The following is a 21,410-nucleotide window of genomic DNA, read 5'->3' as shown; positions in this document are numbered from 1 at the left end:
GCACAGAATACCTATACATATATATATATATATATATATATATATATATGTATGTATATCTGCTAAGATACAGGAACTTTTAAAAGATAAAATTCCACACACAGTGTTCTTCCTTTTTGGTATTAAGGCACCAAATTTTTGAAAATATGAAGAAGTGGTGTGTTTTCCAACTGTAACTTTACAATGAACACTGAAATGCAGTCAATGCGTCTGCTGCTTATCAGAAATTTCACAGGTGAGCCTGAGAGCCAGCAAGCTCTACTGCAAACATTGAGCTCTCTGAAAAGACTGATTTATAAAAAGCCTCTAAAACTACTGCAGCCTTATCGGAAGCGCAGTTACCAGTTTAACACCTCTAATACTAAAATACTTGGATTAGGACTTACAAGGTAGGTAATGAAATAGAACTTGGGAGTTAGAAAGTGACTTTAACCCCTGTAATAACAATAAAAAGTATCTGGACACAAAACTTACAAGCTCTCTTCAATGAGTCACCACTGAACTCTCAGAGAAGCTGTTGACAAACCTTGTACTACTCACCCTTGAGACTCACTGTAGTTCCAGACACATTTAAAGCATGTAAAATACATCTTCTTGTCTTTTCAATAAACTGCTCCAGTCAAACTTTTTGACAGCCAAGATCCATGTGAAGTGACAAGAAGTCATTCAGCATTGTTCAACATAATTTTAATCTCCACTGAGGGGAAATTATAGAAACATATTAACACAGACAGCAAATGTTTGGGGAAAAACCATATAGTGCTATGATGGGGGTTTAGTTCATAGAAATGTAATCTAGAATTTTATTAAAATTATATGAAAGAATAACAACATCTTTCAGTAATGTTAGACAGTATATAAAAAATAAATCTCAACATTAGTCATACTCTGATGGTCCTTCTAGTAAGAAATTTAAAAAGTGCTCTTTAATCCCAGTGTAGCAACTCAAGCTTAGTGCAGTAGGTCAGATCTGGTTTAAAGCAGGTATTTATAGCAGTTGTGCAATTCCTACAATGGACAAACTCCATGATCTAAACATGATCACTAAATGAGGTAAGTATTAGAATTAAACATTCCTTAAATAGCTTACACAACAACTCTACTACAAGGAAAATCCTGGTGCTCCCTCACAGGACGGTTCTAACCTAAACACAACATAAAACTTGTAGTACAAATCAGTGAAAGTTATAAAAGCTCTTGCAAAATATACAGTTTAGTACATTTACAACCCACTACTACAAACAGCATCTAATGCAAAATATACCAACTTGAACAAAGTCAAACTTCCCAGGTAGTGCAACTGAATTTGCTTTGGATACACTGTTTTGTTCCCAAATCCTCCAAAAAGCTCCATTTAAAGTTAGCACATTCGTAATGTAGAAATGTCACTGCATTCCTTGATGAACAAGAAAAATGAAGGATTTGCTTACCAACTATGATGGCAACTAGCAGTACCACTGATCTCTGAGCAAGTGAAAAACACAACACTAGCTGGGGAAAAATAATTTCAATCTACTCCTCACTGTTTTATACATGGCAAGCTGGCAATAGTAAGACAGCCTATATTTCTACATAGTTTTTTTCTGCAGGGTTGCTGAGAACTGTAAGATCAGCTTTCATTGGACTGTAGTTTCTCTGTCTCTGAGTTACAATGCATAGGAACTACTGCCTTACACATGCAGAGCTCATTTGGAACACCAGACTGGTAATGATGAGCCCTTATGGCTCATTTGCATACAGAGCCAAAGGTGTTTCATATTCTATTTCACAAGGTGTTTATGAGCAAGATTTAAGTCACTATCAACAAGAGGAATAAACTATGAATTTACAAACATTCCTTCTAACTGTCTATGGCTTCAAAGCCATAAACAAACTGCCCTGGCTTTTACAGTATTGCACTTCCCTTTAGTGTTAAACTGACGGTTGAAGTCTGCACAGAACTCATTTTATGAAGTATTTCAATTTAAAAAGCAATAAATAAAATGCAGTATTAAAAAAAACAAACCCACAAAACAGTAGCTTTAGTCCATATTCCTCCTACTCCAGACCATGCTACACCATCTGAAACAGGTCTGGGACAGTCTTTGGATACCAACTGCATAGTTCTTCAAACATAACAGACCAACCCCCCACCCCCCCATACCCATTCTTCTTTAATCAGAGACGCAAATTAAGCATTCTACAGCAATATTAGACACAAAGACAGTACCCTTGAGTGCATATCTCAATTAGTTTAAAAGGATGTGTTGCCTTAGCTCAAGATAAATTCAGCAATTAGACAGAGTTACTCCGTATTGCTGCTGGGTTATGTGACCAACACTGAGTGACCTGTCACTGCAGTGACAAGTTGCTGAAGTCCTTGGCAGAGTCTCTGACCATCTGATCCAGGCTGGGGCTCCCAAGAGCACAGGCTGGCCGCTGCCTGCCCAGGAGCCCCAGGCTGTGCAGGTTGAGGATGGAGTCGGCGATGATGCGCGCCGTCCTCTTCTGGTACCCCCCGGATGTCACCATCAGCACGGGGACCCCGCGGCTCCTGGCAGCCCTGAACACCACCTCGTCCCTCTTCACAATGCCCTGCAAGGTCACCACAGGAAAAAAATAAGTGATAGCAACATGATGCTTCAGTTCTAACCTGTGGTTTATGGATTTAGAGTATTGGATGCTTGATAAGTGTTTAAGCCTTACAGTTTACAGTAGCAATTAAAAACTTATTTACAAGTCCTGATAGCTGGTTTGCAAGCCTCATCATTAGAAACAAACCCAATCACACCATCCCCAAAACCCCCAGCAAATCAAATATCCTTGGCTTGTTTTAGAGGACACAGCAGATAAAAGTCTTTAGTACAAATCCCTACAAGAATTCTGATTCAAAGGCCATAAAGTCTAAACTGATTGCAAATTTTACACCTATTTACCAGGTGAGGAATTGAGGATAGAAAGGACTATCTGAATTCACAATGCTTTAATTTGTGCTCAACTTGCACAGCACCGTCTGTCAAAAGTTTAGTAACTTGATCAAAATTTCACAATCCTACAGAAAAGCCCAAAATTAAAATCAAATTTTACACATTCACAATCACTGGCTGAATCTTAAGTCCCAGTTTCTGCAATAAGAGCCTGTGGTTAATGCTACAAGAATCTGTAGCTGAAGGGGAAATTGCAGAATGTAAGCAATGGTAAATCCATAAAAAGAAAATAAATTCTAAGTAATTTCTTACTAAGAGAAGGGTATGGAATTGAAAAATAACAAAGACTGCTGACCAAGAGGTGTTGAACTGTCATTGAACCCAGGCAAGAGCAGAGTATGAATCTTCTGGGTTTGAAATAAGCACATAAGGGTGAAAACTACTTCAGGAATGAGTGAGAACAGAATTAAAACCTACTTTTGTAAAAGCAGAGTTCCAGATACATGCAACTCATTAGAACTACTGAAAACAAAACCAAAAAAAAACCCAAAAAAAACCAACCAAAAAAAAAAAAAAAAAAAACCCAAAAAAAAACCCAAAAAAAAAACCAAAAACCTTGCAAGACAAGTGACAACAGCTTACAATGGACAGCTCAAAAAAAATAATTGCAAAGCTGGTGAAGGGAAAAGGCATCACAATGCAATCAAATACAAATACAAAAAAATCAAGAAGCAGCAGAAGTGTTTCAAAATGAACATGCACGGCCCAGGCTGGTTACAGGAAAAGTGGAAGAACATCAGGAAATAACACCCTGCCATTAATTAGACCACAAACAGATGGTGAAGGGAAAGAATAAAACACAAATGTAGCAGGAAAAAAGTATCTTCTAAAACCATCCAATAATATTGTTCACTGCACAGTCTGACACAGCCCTGGGAAAGAACTAGGAATAACAAATGAACAGTAAGACAAAGGAAACTGAAGAATTCTATTAGAAACAGATCCTTAAAGGAAGCAACAGAATTACAGAAGGAGCTGCAGGGCCCTGGGGACCCAGCAGAGGATGCATCACTATTATCCCAGACCAGAACTGGAAGCAACCCCTGCTCTCAGGAGCCTCACTGCTCCAGCAGCTCCAGGGAGAGCCTGCAGGAGCTGAGGGGAAAACATGGGGTTATTTCCACATTTCTGTGGAAAACAAGAGCCTGGCACAGCTCCCACTTGCAAACAAAGGGAAGAGGGACTCAGCTGATGCACCACAGGCTTTTTTACAGCCTCATGAACCAGGAAACCATCACTCAGAGAGCCCCACTCTGGGCACAACTAACACTGCAGCAGGAGCTTAAAATCTAAGTGACATCTTCAGGAGCAGAAGTGAAGCCTGCACTAAGGACCTTTGAAGAGAGGGACTGTGTAGGCAAGATGCCTTTCCAGCACTGGGATTTCAAACCTGCACACCAGAGACAAGAACCCTGCCCGCAGAGCAGACACTAAAGGCTCAAGCTCCCTCCAGCTGTGCAGAGAACGCCTTTCACCTCTCCTTGTGGCCAGGGAAGCTGCTTCTTCACCTCTCCTCCCCCATCCTCATTCTGTGTCTGCACAGAACCCAGCAAGCTACAGCAACTCATTTTTCATGGCAGTTAACACTGCTCCTTATCAAAGTGCAGAAATTTGGGGTTTTTTTTAGAGGCAAATCCAAAGTATCTCCCTCCAAGACCAAGCTGCTACTTCCCTTGGTTGCCACTGCTCTCCAGAGGGCTCTGCTTCACCAAACCCCACCTCACACCTCAGGCTATCTCCTCTCCAAGGTCCCAATCAAGCCCAAGGCCCTCAGCTCTTCCTTTGTGCAAGAGAACTGAACAGAATTAAAACTGAACAGATCAAGTGGTGGCTCAAAGAGGGGAAATCTGAGAGCTCACAGATCAAACAAGCACTTTTCTGTATTGATGTGGTGGCCATTAACGAGACCTAAATGTGAAACAGGAGAGAGATAGCACAGAGGAACTGTCAGAGAAGGAATCACCAAAACCCATGAAGGAAATAAGAGGACTGTAAATTTTTGCTTATTTTAAGAAAAGCAGAAAGGTGAAGACTTCTATGAAACTTTACAGAATAAACCAAAATTTGAGTCTGGTAGCAAACTGGGGAAAGTAAATGGTATCTAAAGAAAAAGATCAAGAAATGGAAAATAACTGTTCATTTGCTGAGAATACACAGCCAGGCTGCACAAAATTGTTATAACCATGAGGGTAATTTAAAACAGCTGGGAGTGCTACAAGAAGAAATTAAGTGTAAGATGCACAATGGGGGCAGGTGACAGAAGAAATACATTGCAAAATGGGTCATGTGAGGTGAAAAAAGAACCAAAGAAAGAACAAACCAAGCAGGGAAAATAGAAGTCAGGTGAAGTGTGAAAATATATGTATCTCTCTGGTTTACTGTTTGCGTGTTGGCAATCAGTGTATTTTAGAGAGAAGAGAATGGTACTGGAACAGGCACCAGAAGAACAAAAATATTCAGAGTCAGGAGAGGGAAGAAAGAAGAGAAGTGTGAAAGGGCAAGGGAGACGTGTGTCTGTGACAGGACAGTGCTGTGCTGGGGGCAGTGCTGCTGCAGGCTCACACACCTGGGGGGAAATGGCCAGGCCTCCCAGGGGATCCCCGTCCAGAATATCAGTGCCAGCATTGTAAACAACGATGTCAGGCTTGAATTCATTCAGGGCTCCCTCCACGTGGGTCTGCACCTTCTGCAGGTACTCGGTGTCCTCTGTGCCCCACTCCAGTTCCACTTTGCGTTTTATGGCACCTGAGGGACAACAAAGCAAGCGCTGCTCAATAAACAAAGCATTGCTTTGAAAGAAAATGCACAATTGAGGTAAGCAAGCGGAAAAAATTACATTTTTGGAATCTCTCTCAATACATTGCATTTTCACAGAAACATGAATTAAAGAAAACTATTCAACTGCTTGTTTTCTCAGCAAATGCAAAGCACAATGACCTTGAAAAAATTCCATTGAAGAGAGAAAATTAGATGCAGGACAAAAAAAAAAAAATCTGAGATGCAAATGGAAAATGTTATTGAAAAATAGGTGATCTGCAAGTCCAGTTACCAATCAGCAGAGAAATCATAAAGAAAATTATTAACTTAAAAGTAACCTAAATCAAGTGCAAGGCAAAGAAAACACTGAAAAGCTATTGCAGAGGAAACAGCTGGGGGAAAAACAAGATAAATATTACTGAGAAATTATGAAGATGTTTTATTTTTATCACAACACTCAAAACTTCACAGCAAGGGATCATGAATTTATGTGAACTGCTTTATGAATGTATAACAAGATTCAGCTTTGCCCCAAGCATTTTCAATTTAAGGTTCTTACCCTGTAATCCTACCAGGAGAGCACATATCAATTCTTAATTTAAATCAAATTATTTCTAATGCTTCTAATAAAGCAATAGAAGTAGAAAATGAAGGCTGAGAAGGTAAAGGAAAGAAACCCAAGGTTATGCAGCTGAATTTTGGGTGCTTTTATGGAGGGATGTGTGACTCTACCTCTGAATTAATCAAAGCCATGCCAGAGCTGTTCCAAGGCATGACTTCTTTCTCACACTAAATGATGTGGAGTCTCACATCTTAAATATGGATTTGGCCCCCACCAAGTGTGCAAGAATGCCCTCAACACAGAATGACAATTACTCTTGTGATTGCTGCATTTTGTTCTGCTTTTCATCTTTGTTCAGCATCAGTGAAGCTTTTCTTTTTCATCCTCTTATTTCGTGTTGCATCAACATTAGTTTCAAAGATTTTTGCTTCTTTATGGTTTCTCAAGAGTTTCAGCCTTTCCTGCTTATCCTTCAGTGAACCAGTCCCATTCCTCATCCCTCCTTTCTCCTCCTAAGCCTGTCTAATTCCACACTGCTTTGCCCAGGGACTCAATATGCTTATGGCTTAGCACTGGCAAGGTGAGCTGCTCCCTTTTCCCCCCTTCCTACTAAAGCCCGTGGGGCAAAAAATGTGTTGAAGAGGTTCCTGCAATAAAACCTGGGAAAAACGGGCAGGAAGTCCAAGGAGACAGTGATCAATTGGAGTTTACCCTAAGGATTCACAATCTCATGTTCAAGCCTCTACAAGGAGATTCCCGCTGTGATCCCATCTCTGCCTGGTCACCTATTGGAAAGGGTTTAAGTGACTTAGCCACAAAAATTAGACATTCTTGTGCAAAGTGCAAGGAACTACATATTCACATGGCTTTGGCCCAGCCCTGTGCACTTCATCCTTCATCTGCAGAAAGGGAATGCTGGAATTCAGTGTGGTACTGCAGCTCAGTGCTTCACACTTGCTAGCAAGGACTGACTCTGATTTGGTCTTAATCCATCTGTTCAAATGCTGCCATGTGATATATGAATAAAAGGATGCTTTTCTTGGGGGAAACCTCCCCATATTTGCTCGCAATTTGTCTGCCTCCAGACATGGTGTGCTTTACATGGTCATTTTTTAGCTTAAAACCTTGAAGTACTACAATTCTTAGTATCTTTACTAGTCAAAAGACAGGAGTGAAATGCACTGCACCTAACTCTTGTCAAGAATCCAAATGAAGTAGGTTTTTCAGAACAACAGCATCAGTGAAGGAATCCAACAGCAGAACAACTCCCCCAGCAACCCCTGACCCAGTGAACAAATTAAGCTTGTAATAAATGACAGTGTAACAGAATCAAAGACCAAATAAACTTGGGGCTTTTGCATTCCAATTTAACCATCATCAAAGCCCCACTAATTAACTGCGGCAGGCCACAAGACATAACAGACACATCACAGCAGGGACAAACAAATCACAACCAAACCAAATCAAGCACCAGCTCTTAAGGTGGGGATGACAGGGAAGGGAGAAGTCCCCATCCCTGCAGGGATTGAACAGTGTGGATGTGGCATTTAGGGACACTGGTCACAGCGCTGGAGGAATGGTTGGACTCAACCTCAGAGGGACTTTCCAACTTTAAATCCTACGGTTCTGTTCCAAGACTTGCTTTGCTTCCCACCTGGTGCCACATTCAGATGCAGATTGTTTCCTTCATGCTTATCAAACAAATTCTACTGGCAAGGCAATACCTGAATGTGTTATAACTTCACTCTCAAAAGAACATTAAACCTTTTTACTCACTATCAGCTATTCCTCTCATAAATATAATGTAAGGGAAAATGAAGTTCTAACAACTCTCTTCAAATCAAAGGATTATTCAACTTGCTGCTCCAAGCTCGGGAATGGACTGCCAACAACATCCACTGACACCTCCCCACAGCCTGCACTCCAAAATGTCATTCCTGAAGCGAGGGAAAACACTACAGCATGAACACTATTATGATATATCACAGTGAGCAGTGAAAATGATGTGAAATTAAAAATAATAAAAGAAAAGAAATCTAGGTAACAGTGTTGCAAGGAAGCTTAGCAGTAAATAAAGAAGTTAGGTAACAACATAGTAAATCTGGTACATTTGGGAAGATGAATTTCAATTATACTCACGTTTAGCAAAACCATCACCTGGGTAAATATATCTATTGTATGCATCCATAATATAAACCCGAGGATCATCCATAAAGTCCCTCTCATGGCCATTTCCCTGAAGGAAATTTACAGTTAGCTATTCCTAGCATGGCAACACAGAATTAAATACACTGCAAATTCTAAAGTAATTAACACTACAGAGGTTCTAATATTCAGAACTCCTGTGTCATTCTCTTATTTAGTAATAGTCCTGGAGATTATTTTGAGGTGTGCAGTTTTGGGGGGCTTGACAGGATCACTCTGAAGACTGCAGATATTACCACAAATAAAATCCTTGTCTCTCTGAAGGTAATTTGCATGGATGTCATTACACATGTAAGAAAAATAAGCAAAAATCAGAAGCTAATTGTCCTCAGGAGCATAACAAAAGCAACTGTGACCACAAAACAGATCTATCATCTCCCAAATGTGCAAGAAAAAGTCACTTTCAACTGCTGCAGGAATACTGAGTATTCTTATGTAAGAATTAGTGAATATATAAAGCAGACTACAGCTCTCCTGATAACTCAAGCCTTGGTGAGGGTAAGTATTCCCTTGAAAATTACAAACATTAATAATCCAACAGTTTAACTCCGGAAATTCCCTACAAAAAATTGTACTGGATGTGAAGAGAGATGCTCGAGAAAAAATTCAGGTTTGGCACAGTCCCCCTCCCCGTTTCTGAATTTAAATACTATTCTTTTGGCTCTCACTTATTTTCATTAATATATAAGTAATTTTAACACAGCAATCACTAAGATAATTTTATTTAAATCAGTGTATCATAAAGGACCACAGCCCCTCTCCCTAGAATTTCACTTGAAGTACAGAAACAGACATTTCCACAGATACACCTGCTGTAATTCAGTTTTTATGCTTACAAATGGCAACTCTATTTATTTCTTCAGTATCTTTGGTCCACAAATAAACAGTTCATACACACAAGCCTAGAAATACGAAAGCCTCTAGGGGAACCATTTCCTTATGAGAGGTGAAACTCATCACTGCACTAAGAATTGGAACTGTCACAAGATGAGAGTACCTGCATCCTTAAACAGGATCTGCTGAGCTACTTCAGACAGCTCTCATCCCCCAAAGAAAGGAAACAAGAGGTGTTTTAATGTGCACACTGAGACTATCAGCACATCTGAAAACCAAAATACATTCCAAGAGTTTTTCAAAACCAAACTATCCCCACATAGCACAAAACAAATCCACGGACTCACAGAGAGGCTGAAGAGAACAATGAACACAAAACAACTTTCTACTGCATCATCTGTGTCCTGCTACCATGGTGATTTTAGGACACGTAAGAGAAATGAGAGAAGATTAAAAACTTGCAGCCATTAGGCTCCCTCAGTGCCACAGAACTGTGTAAAAATGGTTTCTTTACACATAACAAATCACCTGAAATACCTCAGGTTGAACATCACTTTGGTGCATTAACTGCCTTTCTAAAAATACCATCTCTGGCCTTTCAGGATTTATTTTGCAAATCCCACCAAAGCTGAGATTTGATCTCAGTACCGCAGTAAATCACTCCATCAGCTGAAGAGGGATGGACCCTTTACTTCATTAGCCTGAAGCTAGGCTTAAAATTAAACCACTGAAGGTCAAATCCCTCCCCTGCAGAGGCTGCTGCAGTGACCAGACCTTGGGAACCAGCTGGGATTGTGTCTGGAGAGATCCTTGTTTCTCATGGGAGTGCAACGCAGCAAGGTTTTTACATGCAGCCACATGATGGAGCTGCAACTCAGGTTATTTTCATTAAACTGGCTTAAGAGTCTTTTGGGCCATAAAATAATAGAAGAATCAATTCTTTACAGTTTTTCATCACGTCTGATTAACTTTGTATTCTGTGATTTTACGTTTGTATTAAAAAAAGGTATTTATCACACACTTTTATTTTAAGCAATACTTCCACAGCATTGGATACAGGTAAACTACTCACCTGATGGGCATCCAGATCAATAATTGTGGCTCTAGACACTCCTTGTACTCTCTCAAATAAGAACTGGATATATAACCAAGGAAAAACATGGAAAAATTTATCAAGTTAGGTGACAGATTGAACTGGAGGCTCTAAGATTGCACAGTGCATGACTGTAGGAATTTGAATGCAGGGCACATCTATTTGTTTCAGTCACCAAAGAAACTGAGACATGATTTTCATACATTTAATGTACACATCTCATTATTTGACATAAAAAAGATAATTTTTGTTAAAATAAGAACCCTATATATAAATTTCCACCACATAAAAGAAAGAGGTCAGGCCCACCCAGGGAATCACAGAGCTGATGCTGACAGCATCCAACTGCAACAGCCTAAAATTCAGTGTTTAGGAAAAGCCGCTGTAAGGACTGCGTGCCTTAGAGCCACTTTTAGTGAAAGAATTAATTTCTTATTCAGTCTGGGAAGAAAAAAGTGGCTGGTACTTCTCTGAGTCTTAACTTTGCTGCTAAGTTGCCATCTTTAATACAGACATGGTAAACTCCAAAGATTTTGTACAAACTGTCACCCACTATAATTTCTCAATCTGTATTTTAATGGTAGGTGAAAAAAGAACACTGTGGATTACCTTTCTGCGAATTACCATGTACAGAAATTAGGATGTTATGTCTCAGGTGTGCTGCAATCATTAGAGCTCTTTAGTGTTTGATTATTACTGATACTTTATAAATATTCTAGTATACAAATATACCATAGCTCATTTGATAAAAATAAGCCCTAATTGCAGAAGGCTCTTACTTCAGCCATTCAACAGCTAAATACCAAATGTATTCATTCCCATTTGGTGATTATTTTGGAGTCACTCATATTTTTATTTATGAATGTGAACCAGCCTGAGTCATGTAGGGTGCAGTTTGATTCAGAGAGGGGATTTTTGTCTTGACTGTCACCACTGAAATCAATGTGGAATGCCCAGCTTCACCTGCAGGGCCAGGAGAATTATCACTGAGGATATTAGAAATCCATCTGGTTTGACTTGGAGTAGTTTTCGCAGGACATTATCAATGCAATTACAGTGATTAGATTAGTAAATCTAATTGATAATTCTGACCCCTGCAACTCTTCCCTTCCACTTTACAACTCTCCATATCCCTATTCCTGCCCATCTGGAAATAGCTTCATTTTCTCCTATTAAGATGTAAATTACTTCTTAGGAATTTACATGGATTTCTCCTCCATTTGCACAAGCAGCAGAAAACACTGGTTTAAGAGCAGTTCTTACCTTGATGGCCAGTGTGATGTCAGCATATGCACAAAATCCTCCCCCTTTGTCACTGGAGCAATGATGGAAACCACCCCCTGAACAGGAAAGTTGAAGGGGTGAAAAGCTACAAACTAAACACAAGCCAGATACTAAAAACGTTGATGGGCTTTGCAAAGAGATGTAAATGAAAATCAGATGCTCTTAACACGCTATTTAGGGTATCACCGAAATTGTACTCACCCACGTTGATGGCCCAGCCTCTATCCACAGCAAGCTTTCCTGCCTTAAAAAAAAATTACAGTTGGAATTCCACAAATGAATGAGGCAACACTTACATTCTGCTTCCCCCCCAAATAGCTCCTGGCATTCCAACAGGCCCGTGGAATTTTCAGATCTTTTGCCACTGAACCAGATCCCCGAGTACAACCCTTAACAAAACAACCTTCAGTGTAAGGAGCTGAAAGAGTATTTGCTATCCATCATTTCCTTCTCTGGCAGCTGGAAAAGGGAAAGAGCAGTGCTGGCAACAGTAAAACATTACAAAGCAGCTCCTGATGTCCTTCCTGTTCATGCACTAATAGAGGAATGTAAGCTCAAAATCCTGGAACACAGACATAAAAAACCATAGTCCCAGCTGGGGATGGGACCAGACACGTGCTCCAGTGTGGAGTGTCCTGGTACTTCTACTTTCTATAGGAGAGAACATGCAGGGTATAGGTTATTAGCGATCTTTTCCCCTTGAGTACAGGGAAACTGTGCCTGTATCTCTCCTTTGAACTCAACTGGCACTCAGGGAGGGGAAAGTATTGACAGAAAAGAGATACACAAGTCTTAAATGATGGAATTTTAACTGAAAATCTCGATTATTTTGGCCACGAAGAGTCAAAGAAGCATTTAAGTGCAACATTCCTTAACTGCTCTGTTAAAAGTAATATTACTTTAAGATATTACTAGCGGGGAAAAAAAATGGGGAGAGAAAACATTTAAAAATTGATTTTTTTTTTGTCCATAGTCATGGAAAGAAAAAATTACACATCATATCCAAAATGAAGTTTGGATAGTTATGAAATCTTTATAACCAATATTTACATTTGAGCAGTTCTAATTCAGCACTAAGACAAGTATTGGCATGGTAAATATGATCCTGCTATGATCATGCCAACTTACACAAATTAGATCTTGGGGAAAGATTGCAGTTTCTGAACTATAAAACCCATTAAGTCCCAGAGAGAACACATTATCTCCGATTTATCACACTTCCTAGGGATTCCTCACCAAAACCCAATCTTCCCATATTGCTAAAATATCATTAAAAAGTAGAGAAACTCAACAGGAATTTTTGTAATAAACAGGCCCATCAGGAATAGAAGAAAATTGCACTTCTGACTTGTACCGTACAAATTTTATTGTCTGATGAATCAAAATTGCTTTTAAAGCACATTCCTATTTCCCCATAATGAAAAAAAAAAAAGAAAAAATGTAAAAATAACAGCACATGGCCTCAAGATGAATCCCAAAGTGCATCCAAAGTGCAAGATGAATCCCAGGAGTGGCATCTGTGTTTCAGGAGCCATGAGAAAAAACAGACCATTGGTAGGTGCCTCCTCTACCTGAGCACATTTCTATCTGGTGAACACACACCTGGGAGTTAAATATAGCACAAGCACAGTGAAAAACATCACTAAAGTAGAGAAAAGTATTGCCTAGCTGAACCAAGCTGAAAGAGGCTTCACACACACTGAGCTCCTGTCAAGAATATCCAAGGCAGAGCATCAGGAAGCTCTAAACTCTTCCCAAGCCTTCAGACCACTGCCTTCATTCCTGTCACAATCTTGCAGTGACAGCATGGCTGTAATGAGGGGAAACTCTGCAGGTCCCTGCTCAGCAGGACTTGCTCTGAGTGACAACCAAGTATTTTTAAGCACCTTGGACGACATGAAATTCTTTCTCCCTCCCCATCTCTGCTTTTGCCAGTTCATGCCTACTAAAGGAGGCAGCACTTTTGTTACCTGGCCTATCACCACGATCCAGTACATCTAAAGACTTATCCAGAACCCAGCAAGTTCTTTCAGAACTCAAATCCTTAAACAGTCCTTAACAGAAGTTGGTTTAACTTTTATATTTCCCAGCCTAACTCACCTTTGACATCTAGGAGCTGCAATAAACCCTGTTCCTGTATCTGGCATGGCAGCACTGTCCAAGGCTGACAATCTCAGTTACAGAAACACCACAACTCCCAGGTTCACACTGTTTGATGAGTAAATTTAAACATGATAAAAGTGGACCAAGAGCACCTTACCATTATTGTTCCTCCTGTCTGGGTTCGTAGAGGTTTCAGAACTTTTCTCTGAACAACAAAATTGGGAAGAAAGGCAACTGGAGGAATTTCTGTGATTGTAGCCACAACAAATGACCACTGCAAAGGGGAAAAAGAGAGTTCCAATTAATGTATTGTGGTTTGATGATGACACTTAGCTCTCTCATTAGTTATTTACTGAAAAGGTGCTTACAGGTCCTTAGGAAGAGTTTTATTATTTTCAGATGGGAGCAACCTCACCAGTTCTTACTCGTGACCTCTAAATAGGTTCATCCTCAAGTTTTTAACTATGAGAATCATCACTTTCCAGATTTTAATATCAAACTGTATAAAATCAGCAATTTTCAGAAAAGTAGTATTTCAGAAAATATAATATCCCTCAGACTGGGAGGAAGAATTGTAAAACGCCCTTCAGCTACACTTGATATATTGTTCAAACCTAAAATATCTATTCCTGTGTGGAATCAAAAGGATATACCAAGGAGAAAGCAAACACAAACAAACAGACAACTGAACTAAGAAGTTCAAACACTTAAGTGAACACACAGTACAAACTTTAGCATAGAGAACTGATTAAATTTATTTAGCATATTAAACACTTCTGGAAAATATTTGAAGGAAACATTTTGTTCAAAAGTCTTCAAGGTTAGAACACAAAATATTTGCAATATGGAAAAGCATTTTTTTTGCAAACACATTGATTACTTCAAAGAACTCCCACTAACACTGCTACCAGTGATAACACTGCTAAATATATTTCAAAGCCTAAGTCACAAGCAAGAATATACCTGTCCAACCAGTACTGAAACACTGAAGGACACAGGATTACAACTTGCCACCATGTACAAAGAGTGAACAGATCCTATTTTCTGCAGCATTGGGAACTGTAATGAGAATTAGGGCATTGGTTGCCCCATTCCTGAGCTGTTCACAGCTGGCAGCATGCGCAGCTGAGCAATTTGAACCAAAGGCAGTCACATCCCCATCTCAGGGTCCTCTGATGCTCAAAATAACTTTCCAGTTAGCAATATTTCAATTACCAGGTACTACTGGGAAGGGGTGGCATTGTTCATGAAGTGCCGAAATCTTAACTATGTTTTGCCAACAGTTAATTTCAAAATCTCTCTGCTTTTATATTTGCAAGACATTATTATGTTACCATCTTATCAGCTGTCCATCACAAAGTGCTTTAATTATTTTTTAGTACAGTCAATCTTGATAAAGCCCCTTTGCAAGACATTTTAGCTTTTGAACAAACACATTATTAAAAACTGTATTCAATCCTGTTGTTCTAAAATTGAAATGAAAAGGTCACATTTGGATAAAAAATAAATCTGATCTCAAATGTGAATGATAATCATGAAGTTTTACAAAGTTTAAAGTAAGATTAATGTCAACAGGGAGAAGTGGGAGCAATCGTGACTCAAACCAACAATTAGGCAGCAGGTTTTTAAGTGGAGGCAAGAAGTCCAGGTGTGGTGGGAGTTTTGGCTCCCAGGCTTGCTGGTCACAGCTGGGGCCATTCCTGTTGCCACTCACTGCCCTGGGCCTGAACTGGGATTAGGAATTTCCAACAGGCAGAATCACCAACTGGGAGCAAAGTCTAGGGGTTCAAAAAGGCAGCTACAGGAGAAGGAAGATATGTCTCCACTTAGTAACTGAAAATCTGTGGAATGTTTTATGCTTTTTTCTTCAGTGTGCTGGTTTTGTTTCCAGCGTTCCCCACAACAAATTCCCAGACCAGCTTTACCCTCAGCATTTGCATTTCAGCGTTTGCTCACATTTGTTACCATAGAACTTCTCATAAATAAAAAGGGAAAAATCACAGTCAGAAACTGGCTCTAACCTGACTGCCTCTTCCTTCCCAAAGGTCAGAATGCTGACACTCAAGAAATTAATTATTTCACAGAACACTAGAAAAAGACAGCAAGTGGAAAAGTACTGCAAGCAAACTACCCACAGTCCAGTCATTCCTTTGAAGGTCCAAATTCATCAGAGGAATAACTGAGGGGGAATCACCTCAATTCAAAAGGCCAAACTTTGTTGTGAGGACTGAGCAGGGAAACAGGGAGACTCTTCCTACTAACACAGACCTAATTTCCAGCAGCAGAAGTACCTCGTGCACACCTTTTTTGCTTCTCTTCTGCCAACACTGAGCTGGCCTTTCAGCTGCTGCTAAGACACCAATCACCACCTACTCTTGCAAGTGTAGCCTATTTCCAACCAAATTCGTGTTCAGATTTTAAATGAACACTCAAGTAATCCATTATTTTAGGAGACCTAGGCATTCTGAGAAAGGCAAGCAACTTTGTAGTCTTTCCAGCTGATCTAATATAAAACTATACCATTTATACCTATTTGTCGGGATTTAAAAGAATATTAGCACAGTAGACTTTGCATAAGGCAATAAAGAGCTTTCACAGGGCTTTTTCATGTCTAGGATACAATTCTGCTTTTTCAACTAAGCACTTTTATCTTTGCTGCTTGGCAGGAATCTGCTGGCGCAACCAATACAACATCTTCCAGTTCCTACACTTGCAGGAAATATTCTCTCAAGAAAAGGGGGAGAGGAGACATCCAGTTCATTCCATCTGGATACACACAACGGTGCTGGACTTGACCACAAGACACAAGTTACACAAGTGAAGCCATCCCATAGGTACTAAAAGTATTATTATGGCATTCCAATCTGAGCTATGCACATTAAACCCTGCTTCAAAGAAGTGATTCAGGAAAAAGAGGTGGGTGGTTCTATGGAATTAAAAGTTCAATATCAAGAATAGCTGCAATAATATCAAATCTAATGATGCATGAAATTGCATGTAACTTCATAGCACAGAATGAAGAAGCGTCAGAGAATTCAGAAAAGCAGTTAAGAGTGAAAAAGTTCACACAAATAACAGATCACTTATACAGAAAAATAAAACATTCCAGAAATAGCAATCCAAGGACTCTTCCACTGTGGAAGGGCATGGGTGACTCAAAATAACTTCTTTTGAATTATGAAATGGAAAAATTCTTTTTTCTTACAAATCCGTTCTCTGCCCTCCAAGCAGGGTTGCCAAGCAAAAGTAATGTCATCTGCACTCATCTACTACCCAATTCCATCCACAGATGACTGCATAGATTCAGAACCAGAAATCTCACATGTTTATGCTTTAGAGTTACACTGAAGTTAAACAAATAGATGTTTCCTTTAGAAATATACAAGGAATGTTCTTCATCCCCCCTGCAGTCCTGTGTGAGCTGGCTCTGGAAACCTTCACAACAGATAACGTGCTTGGTTATGGCCTTACGCTGATATTTCAACTCTTTCCATATTCCACTGATATGGGCAGTGTCTGACTATGAAATCAGTACTTTCCCCCAACAGACTGACCACAGAACCCCTACACACATGCTCTGTCAAGATTACATAACCCCAAACCCCATAAAGCAATCCCTGCATTAGAAAACATCCAATGAAGTACTCTCATGTTAGTGGTTTCTATTGTATTTTCAGTTGCAGAACTGTATTTTATCAGAGTAAAACAAAACTTACACTGCTCAACACTAAAATCCTGGCACTAACAAGAATATTACTGACATCTCAGACATTCTAATTTTGCCTATGTTTAATTTCCCTGAAATATCCTTTCAGGTCACTTATTTAATATGGTAGACCTTCTTTCCCCTCCAGCCCTCTGTAGTGTGAACTGCCCAATATTTCTGTGGTTTTCTTTCAGTATTCTCAGTAACAATGTTATTAGTGTGATCAACAGATACTATTCTATATCTGTAAGGCTGATTTAAAACAACTGTACAAGACATCCACTGCCTTTGACACTCACACTGGACAGTTTGCTGGAAAAACATGAGCAGGTACAGCACCTTTAATTTATTAAGGTAGCGCCTGGTGTGAACAACCAAGAGATCTTCATCAGTCGCCTCCCGTGCCTGCACAATCAAGTCATCTGCAATTAGTTTTTCTTCTGCAACAGGAGAGAAATAAAAATTGGCATTGTACAGCACTGCTTAGCTCCCCATGTCCTCCCTCCAAACACTCTGTTCTGACCTCGGTTATTGCTGGAACAACTTTAGGCTGCTCAGAGCTTGCAAGTTTTCCAAATACACCCCCTCTGTAACAGGTAAGCTGTTCAGGTAGTGTGTGTTTGAGAAATGTTGTGTACAGGAAGTTTTCAGAGTGTGCTAAGATCATGGGAAGTTCTCCTCTGAACTGAAAGGACAGACAGGTAATGACAGAGGATGGACACACACTGGAATCACACACCTCCTTCACAGTTTAGGGCTTGGTGTACTGGGAAAATCTTGGTGCTTGTGCCATCAAATAGCCACCATTATTTTAACATGCTTTAAGAAATCACACCATTTATACTAGGATTTAATCCCCTAAATCACAGAAGAATAAAGTAATAAATCAAAATTCAAAACAAAGTAATAGCTTGGATGTTCATGGAAGCAAATAAGCTTAATTAGGATATTTCTATTACCCCCTACCTCAATCTCATTTCAAGAAAAAACAAAGAGCAGCTATTCATTCTTTTCCTTAGAGACTGAAAGATTATTTTAAAACTTCATTTTATAAGAGCAAGTTACTCCAAGAATTCAGAATGAGTGCATAGGATCACTACAAACAACAATTATAAGGAATCCTGCCGATCTTCCCTGGCAAATTTTGATATTTAATTGTTGCACAGCTGTAGCCTCCTAAGCCTGTATCGCTTCTTTAATTTCATACTTGGAGGAGAAAAAAAACAACTCCGAAAAGTGATAGATTTTGCTCTGAAGTGTCATACGAGAACAGCACCTGCAACAACATTTGTTTTGGCAAGTTTCTGTTTCTCCTGACTGAGGCTTGAGGAACAATTCATTCACGCACTGGGGTGTCATCAGAGCCAAACTGCTGCCAGCCTCTCTCCAGGAGGAAGGGGCTCTGGAAAGATGCTCACTGCTGATCTGCTCAGTGATAAGGCACAGGGGAAGTCAGCTGTTGCCAGGAATTGGTACACAGCTACAGCAAATCAAGTGCTCTGGGGCATCCTGGGGTGGCTTCTTCCTTTCAAAGGACAGTAAAACAACTGGGAAAATGAATTTTCTGTGAAAGCCTGAGATACTTGAGAATAGACATGTCACAGAAAAAGAGCTGGAGGAAAAGGCTTTACACAGAAGAACAGAAAGGCAAAAGTTCTGATTAACTAAGAAAACTGTTGTGGAACCTAAAATTAATTTAAGGTTGGTAGGGGAAAAAAGCCAAAACTCAGCTACTAAGTTATTAGAGTGTTAAAATTATCTGTACCAGAGGGCCCTCAAAGCTCTTTCCAAACATCATGAGAGCAACAGGATGAGGCTGCTAAAGAATGGACTAAAGTGCTACAGCTGCACTTCTCCCTCAGCCTGAGGAGCCCCTGTGTACAGTCCAGGTTGAGCAACTAAGTTACACCTGCAGCAAACCATCATTAACAGCTGGTGTTCCACCTGCCACAGGAATGCCCCAGCTCCTGCTACACCAGCTGTAAAGGCAGGGAAGCACAAGGCTATAGGAAGCCACACGCTGCAATTCAGGTCTAGTAAACTCAACACAACTCTGTACTAACGGCATAATTTCTTCAGGTTTTGTGCAAATGTTGGTTTAAGAGGCACCTTCTGTTATGTTTTTACCTTTCAAGAAATTGATGACTTTCCCCCATTTCCCTGCATCAAAGGGGTGCAGCTTCTCAAGTCCCATGAAGGTGATGTTGTAGTCTGGGGAATACACAATGGGCCAGCATCCCAGTGGGGGCTCCTCATACAGCTCCGTCCTGTGCGGCCTTGGCAAGCAAACACACACCAGTCACCACTCCAAAACTCATTTACCACTTTTACACTGAACGCCCAAATTAGAAATTAGTCCTAATACCAACTTTATAATTCTTAAAGATGGTATTTCCAACAGAAAAACTGAAACATTTGTTTCTCTCTCCTTGTCTTTCCAGGTGTGTCAATCTGCACCTCTACCTTCAAAGGTGCACCCAGTTTGCAGACAACATAATCTTAACTACCTGCACAACTAGACTCCTATTTTAAATTCTGTATCAAAACACAATCCACGATGCTTCCAACAACGGAAGCTTCTGTGCCCTGAACTCCACGTCACTGAGTCACACAGAGACCTCTCCTGCTCCCCAAAATTTAAAGTCTGGAAAAGGCTATGCAACATACTGTGCAAGACACAAGGACTTTTTGTCAGGTGAACAATACAAACAGAAACACACTTATTTCCAGCCTGAACATGCTCAAAAATACCCTTTCAAAACCCTGTTAGAAGCAAATTAAACGAAACACGAGGACAACGGAGGCTTCTCACCCGAACCCGCAGCCCGGCGCCTACACACGGCCCACACTGCGAGCCAGGGCTCCCCAGCCCTTCCCTCGGCCCTCCCCGCGATCCAAGGCGGCCTCTGCGGAAGGTGCAGGGCCAGCCCCGGCCCCGCCGGGTCGACAAAACAGGGGCATTTCTCTGGAGAGCGGGGACACCGCCTTCCCAGCGGGACAGCCCTTTCCCAGCGGGACTCCTCCCGCCGGGGCGGGGCGGGGCCGGGCCGGGCCGGGCCGTGGCAGGCCGGGCCCGCGGGGGCTCCGGGCTCTGCCGCAGCCCGGCCTTGCGGCTCCGCGGCCCCGAGGCGGGGCAGTGCAGGCCGGGCCTCCCGCCGCTGTTGCTGTTCCCGGTCCCGCTGCCCGTGCCCGTGCCCCGCTGCCATCCCCCGTGCCCGTACTCACATCCCCGCCTCCGCCGGGCCGCGCAGGGAAGGGACGGCCCCCGCTCCGCCCGGCGTGGGGCGGGCGCACGGCAACACGGGCGGGGCCGGCAGCAGGGCCACGGGCTCCGTGGTGCCGGAGCGTGCTAACACCGGGTTATAAATGGCGCGGACGGGCTCTGCGCCGTGGGCGGTGTAATGCAGTCTCGGACGGCACTTCTAAAGGGAACTGGCAGGTCGCAGGACAGGCTGCTGGTCTAATGTTGGGGGTTAGAGAAACGCAGCGTCAAGGGCCTCAAGGCGATTCCGCACTAACGGTATCTTTGGATAGGAAAATATGTTTCTCGCTGTAAAATAAAATTAACAGTTCGCACCAGTAGGTCTACAGCAAAATGAGGAAAGCAGAGGTGAAATAGTGATCCTATCTAACAGCAGCAGAACTGTTGGTGATTTTGGGTGGTCAGGATTCACCCCAGGGGCAACATCACTGAATTCAGGCACACAAGAAAAGAGTTTCAAGTCAAAACCCCAGTTCTAAGCATAGTTAATTAATCCTGCTTGAATATATACAACAAGCATTTCTTACACAGTTGTACAGCTAAATCAATAACATAATGAAAACTGGTCCATCAATAGAAGCAGTATCTATGAATCCCAGGATAAATGCCCAGAAGCACTATTTTCACTGGAGAAGTAA

The 21,410-nt window shown here is 41.1% G+C and overlaps 1 protein-coding gene across 2 annotated transcripts; it reads right to left on the bottom strand.

The window, feature by feature from the left end:
* Window positions 1–675: 675 nt before the first annotated feature.
* On the bottom strand, window positions 676–20,770 carry HDAC11 (histone deacetylase 11). Of its 2 annotated transcripts, none has more exons than XM_041399523.1 (10): window positions 20,736–20,770; window positions 19,638–19,786; window positions 17,850–17,950; window positions 13,962–14,078; window positions 11,903–11,945; window positions 11,681–11,757; window positions 10,397–10,459; window positions 8,425–8,521; window positions 5,533–5,711; window positions 676–2,574 (listed from the first exon to the last, which is right to left on the bottom strand). In XM_041399523.1, coding segments are annotated over exons 1-10 (1,071 nt in total). In that variant the 5' UTR covers window positions 20,738–20,770; the 3' UTR covers window positions 676–2,331. The 2 variants fall into 2 exon arrangements, with proteins under 2 accessions (XP_041255457.1, XP_041255458.1); XM_041399524.1 differs by lacking the exon at window positions 20,736–20,770 and adding an exon at window positions 20,323–20,445.
* Window positions 20,771–21,410: the final 640 nt, after the last annotated feature.

This window comes from Onychostruthus taczanowskii, unplaced genomic scaffold (assembly GCF_017590055.1).
Source record: "Onychostruthus taczanowskii isolate IOZ18803 unplaced genomic scaffold, ASM1759005v1 scaffold162, whole genome shotgun sequence".
NCBI classification, from domain to species: domain Eukaryota; kingdom Metazoa; phylum Chordata; class Aves; order Passeriformes; family Passeridae; genus Onychostruthus; species Onychostruthus taczanowskii.
This window is presented reverse-complemented; position numbering and strand designations above follow the sequence as displayed.

Coding starts and splice junctions, on each gene's coding strand:
- HDAC11 (XM_041399523.1), bottom strand. Junction 11,758..11,902: donor AGGCTGGGCCATCAACGTGG/GTGAGTACAATT, acceptor TTTCCTGTTCAG/GGGGTGGTTTCCATCATTGC. Junction 2,575..5,532: donor GCCTGGCCATTTCCCCCCAG/GTGTGTGAGCCT, acceptor GTGACCTTGCAG/GGCATTGTGAAGAGGGACGA.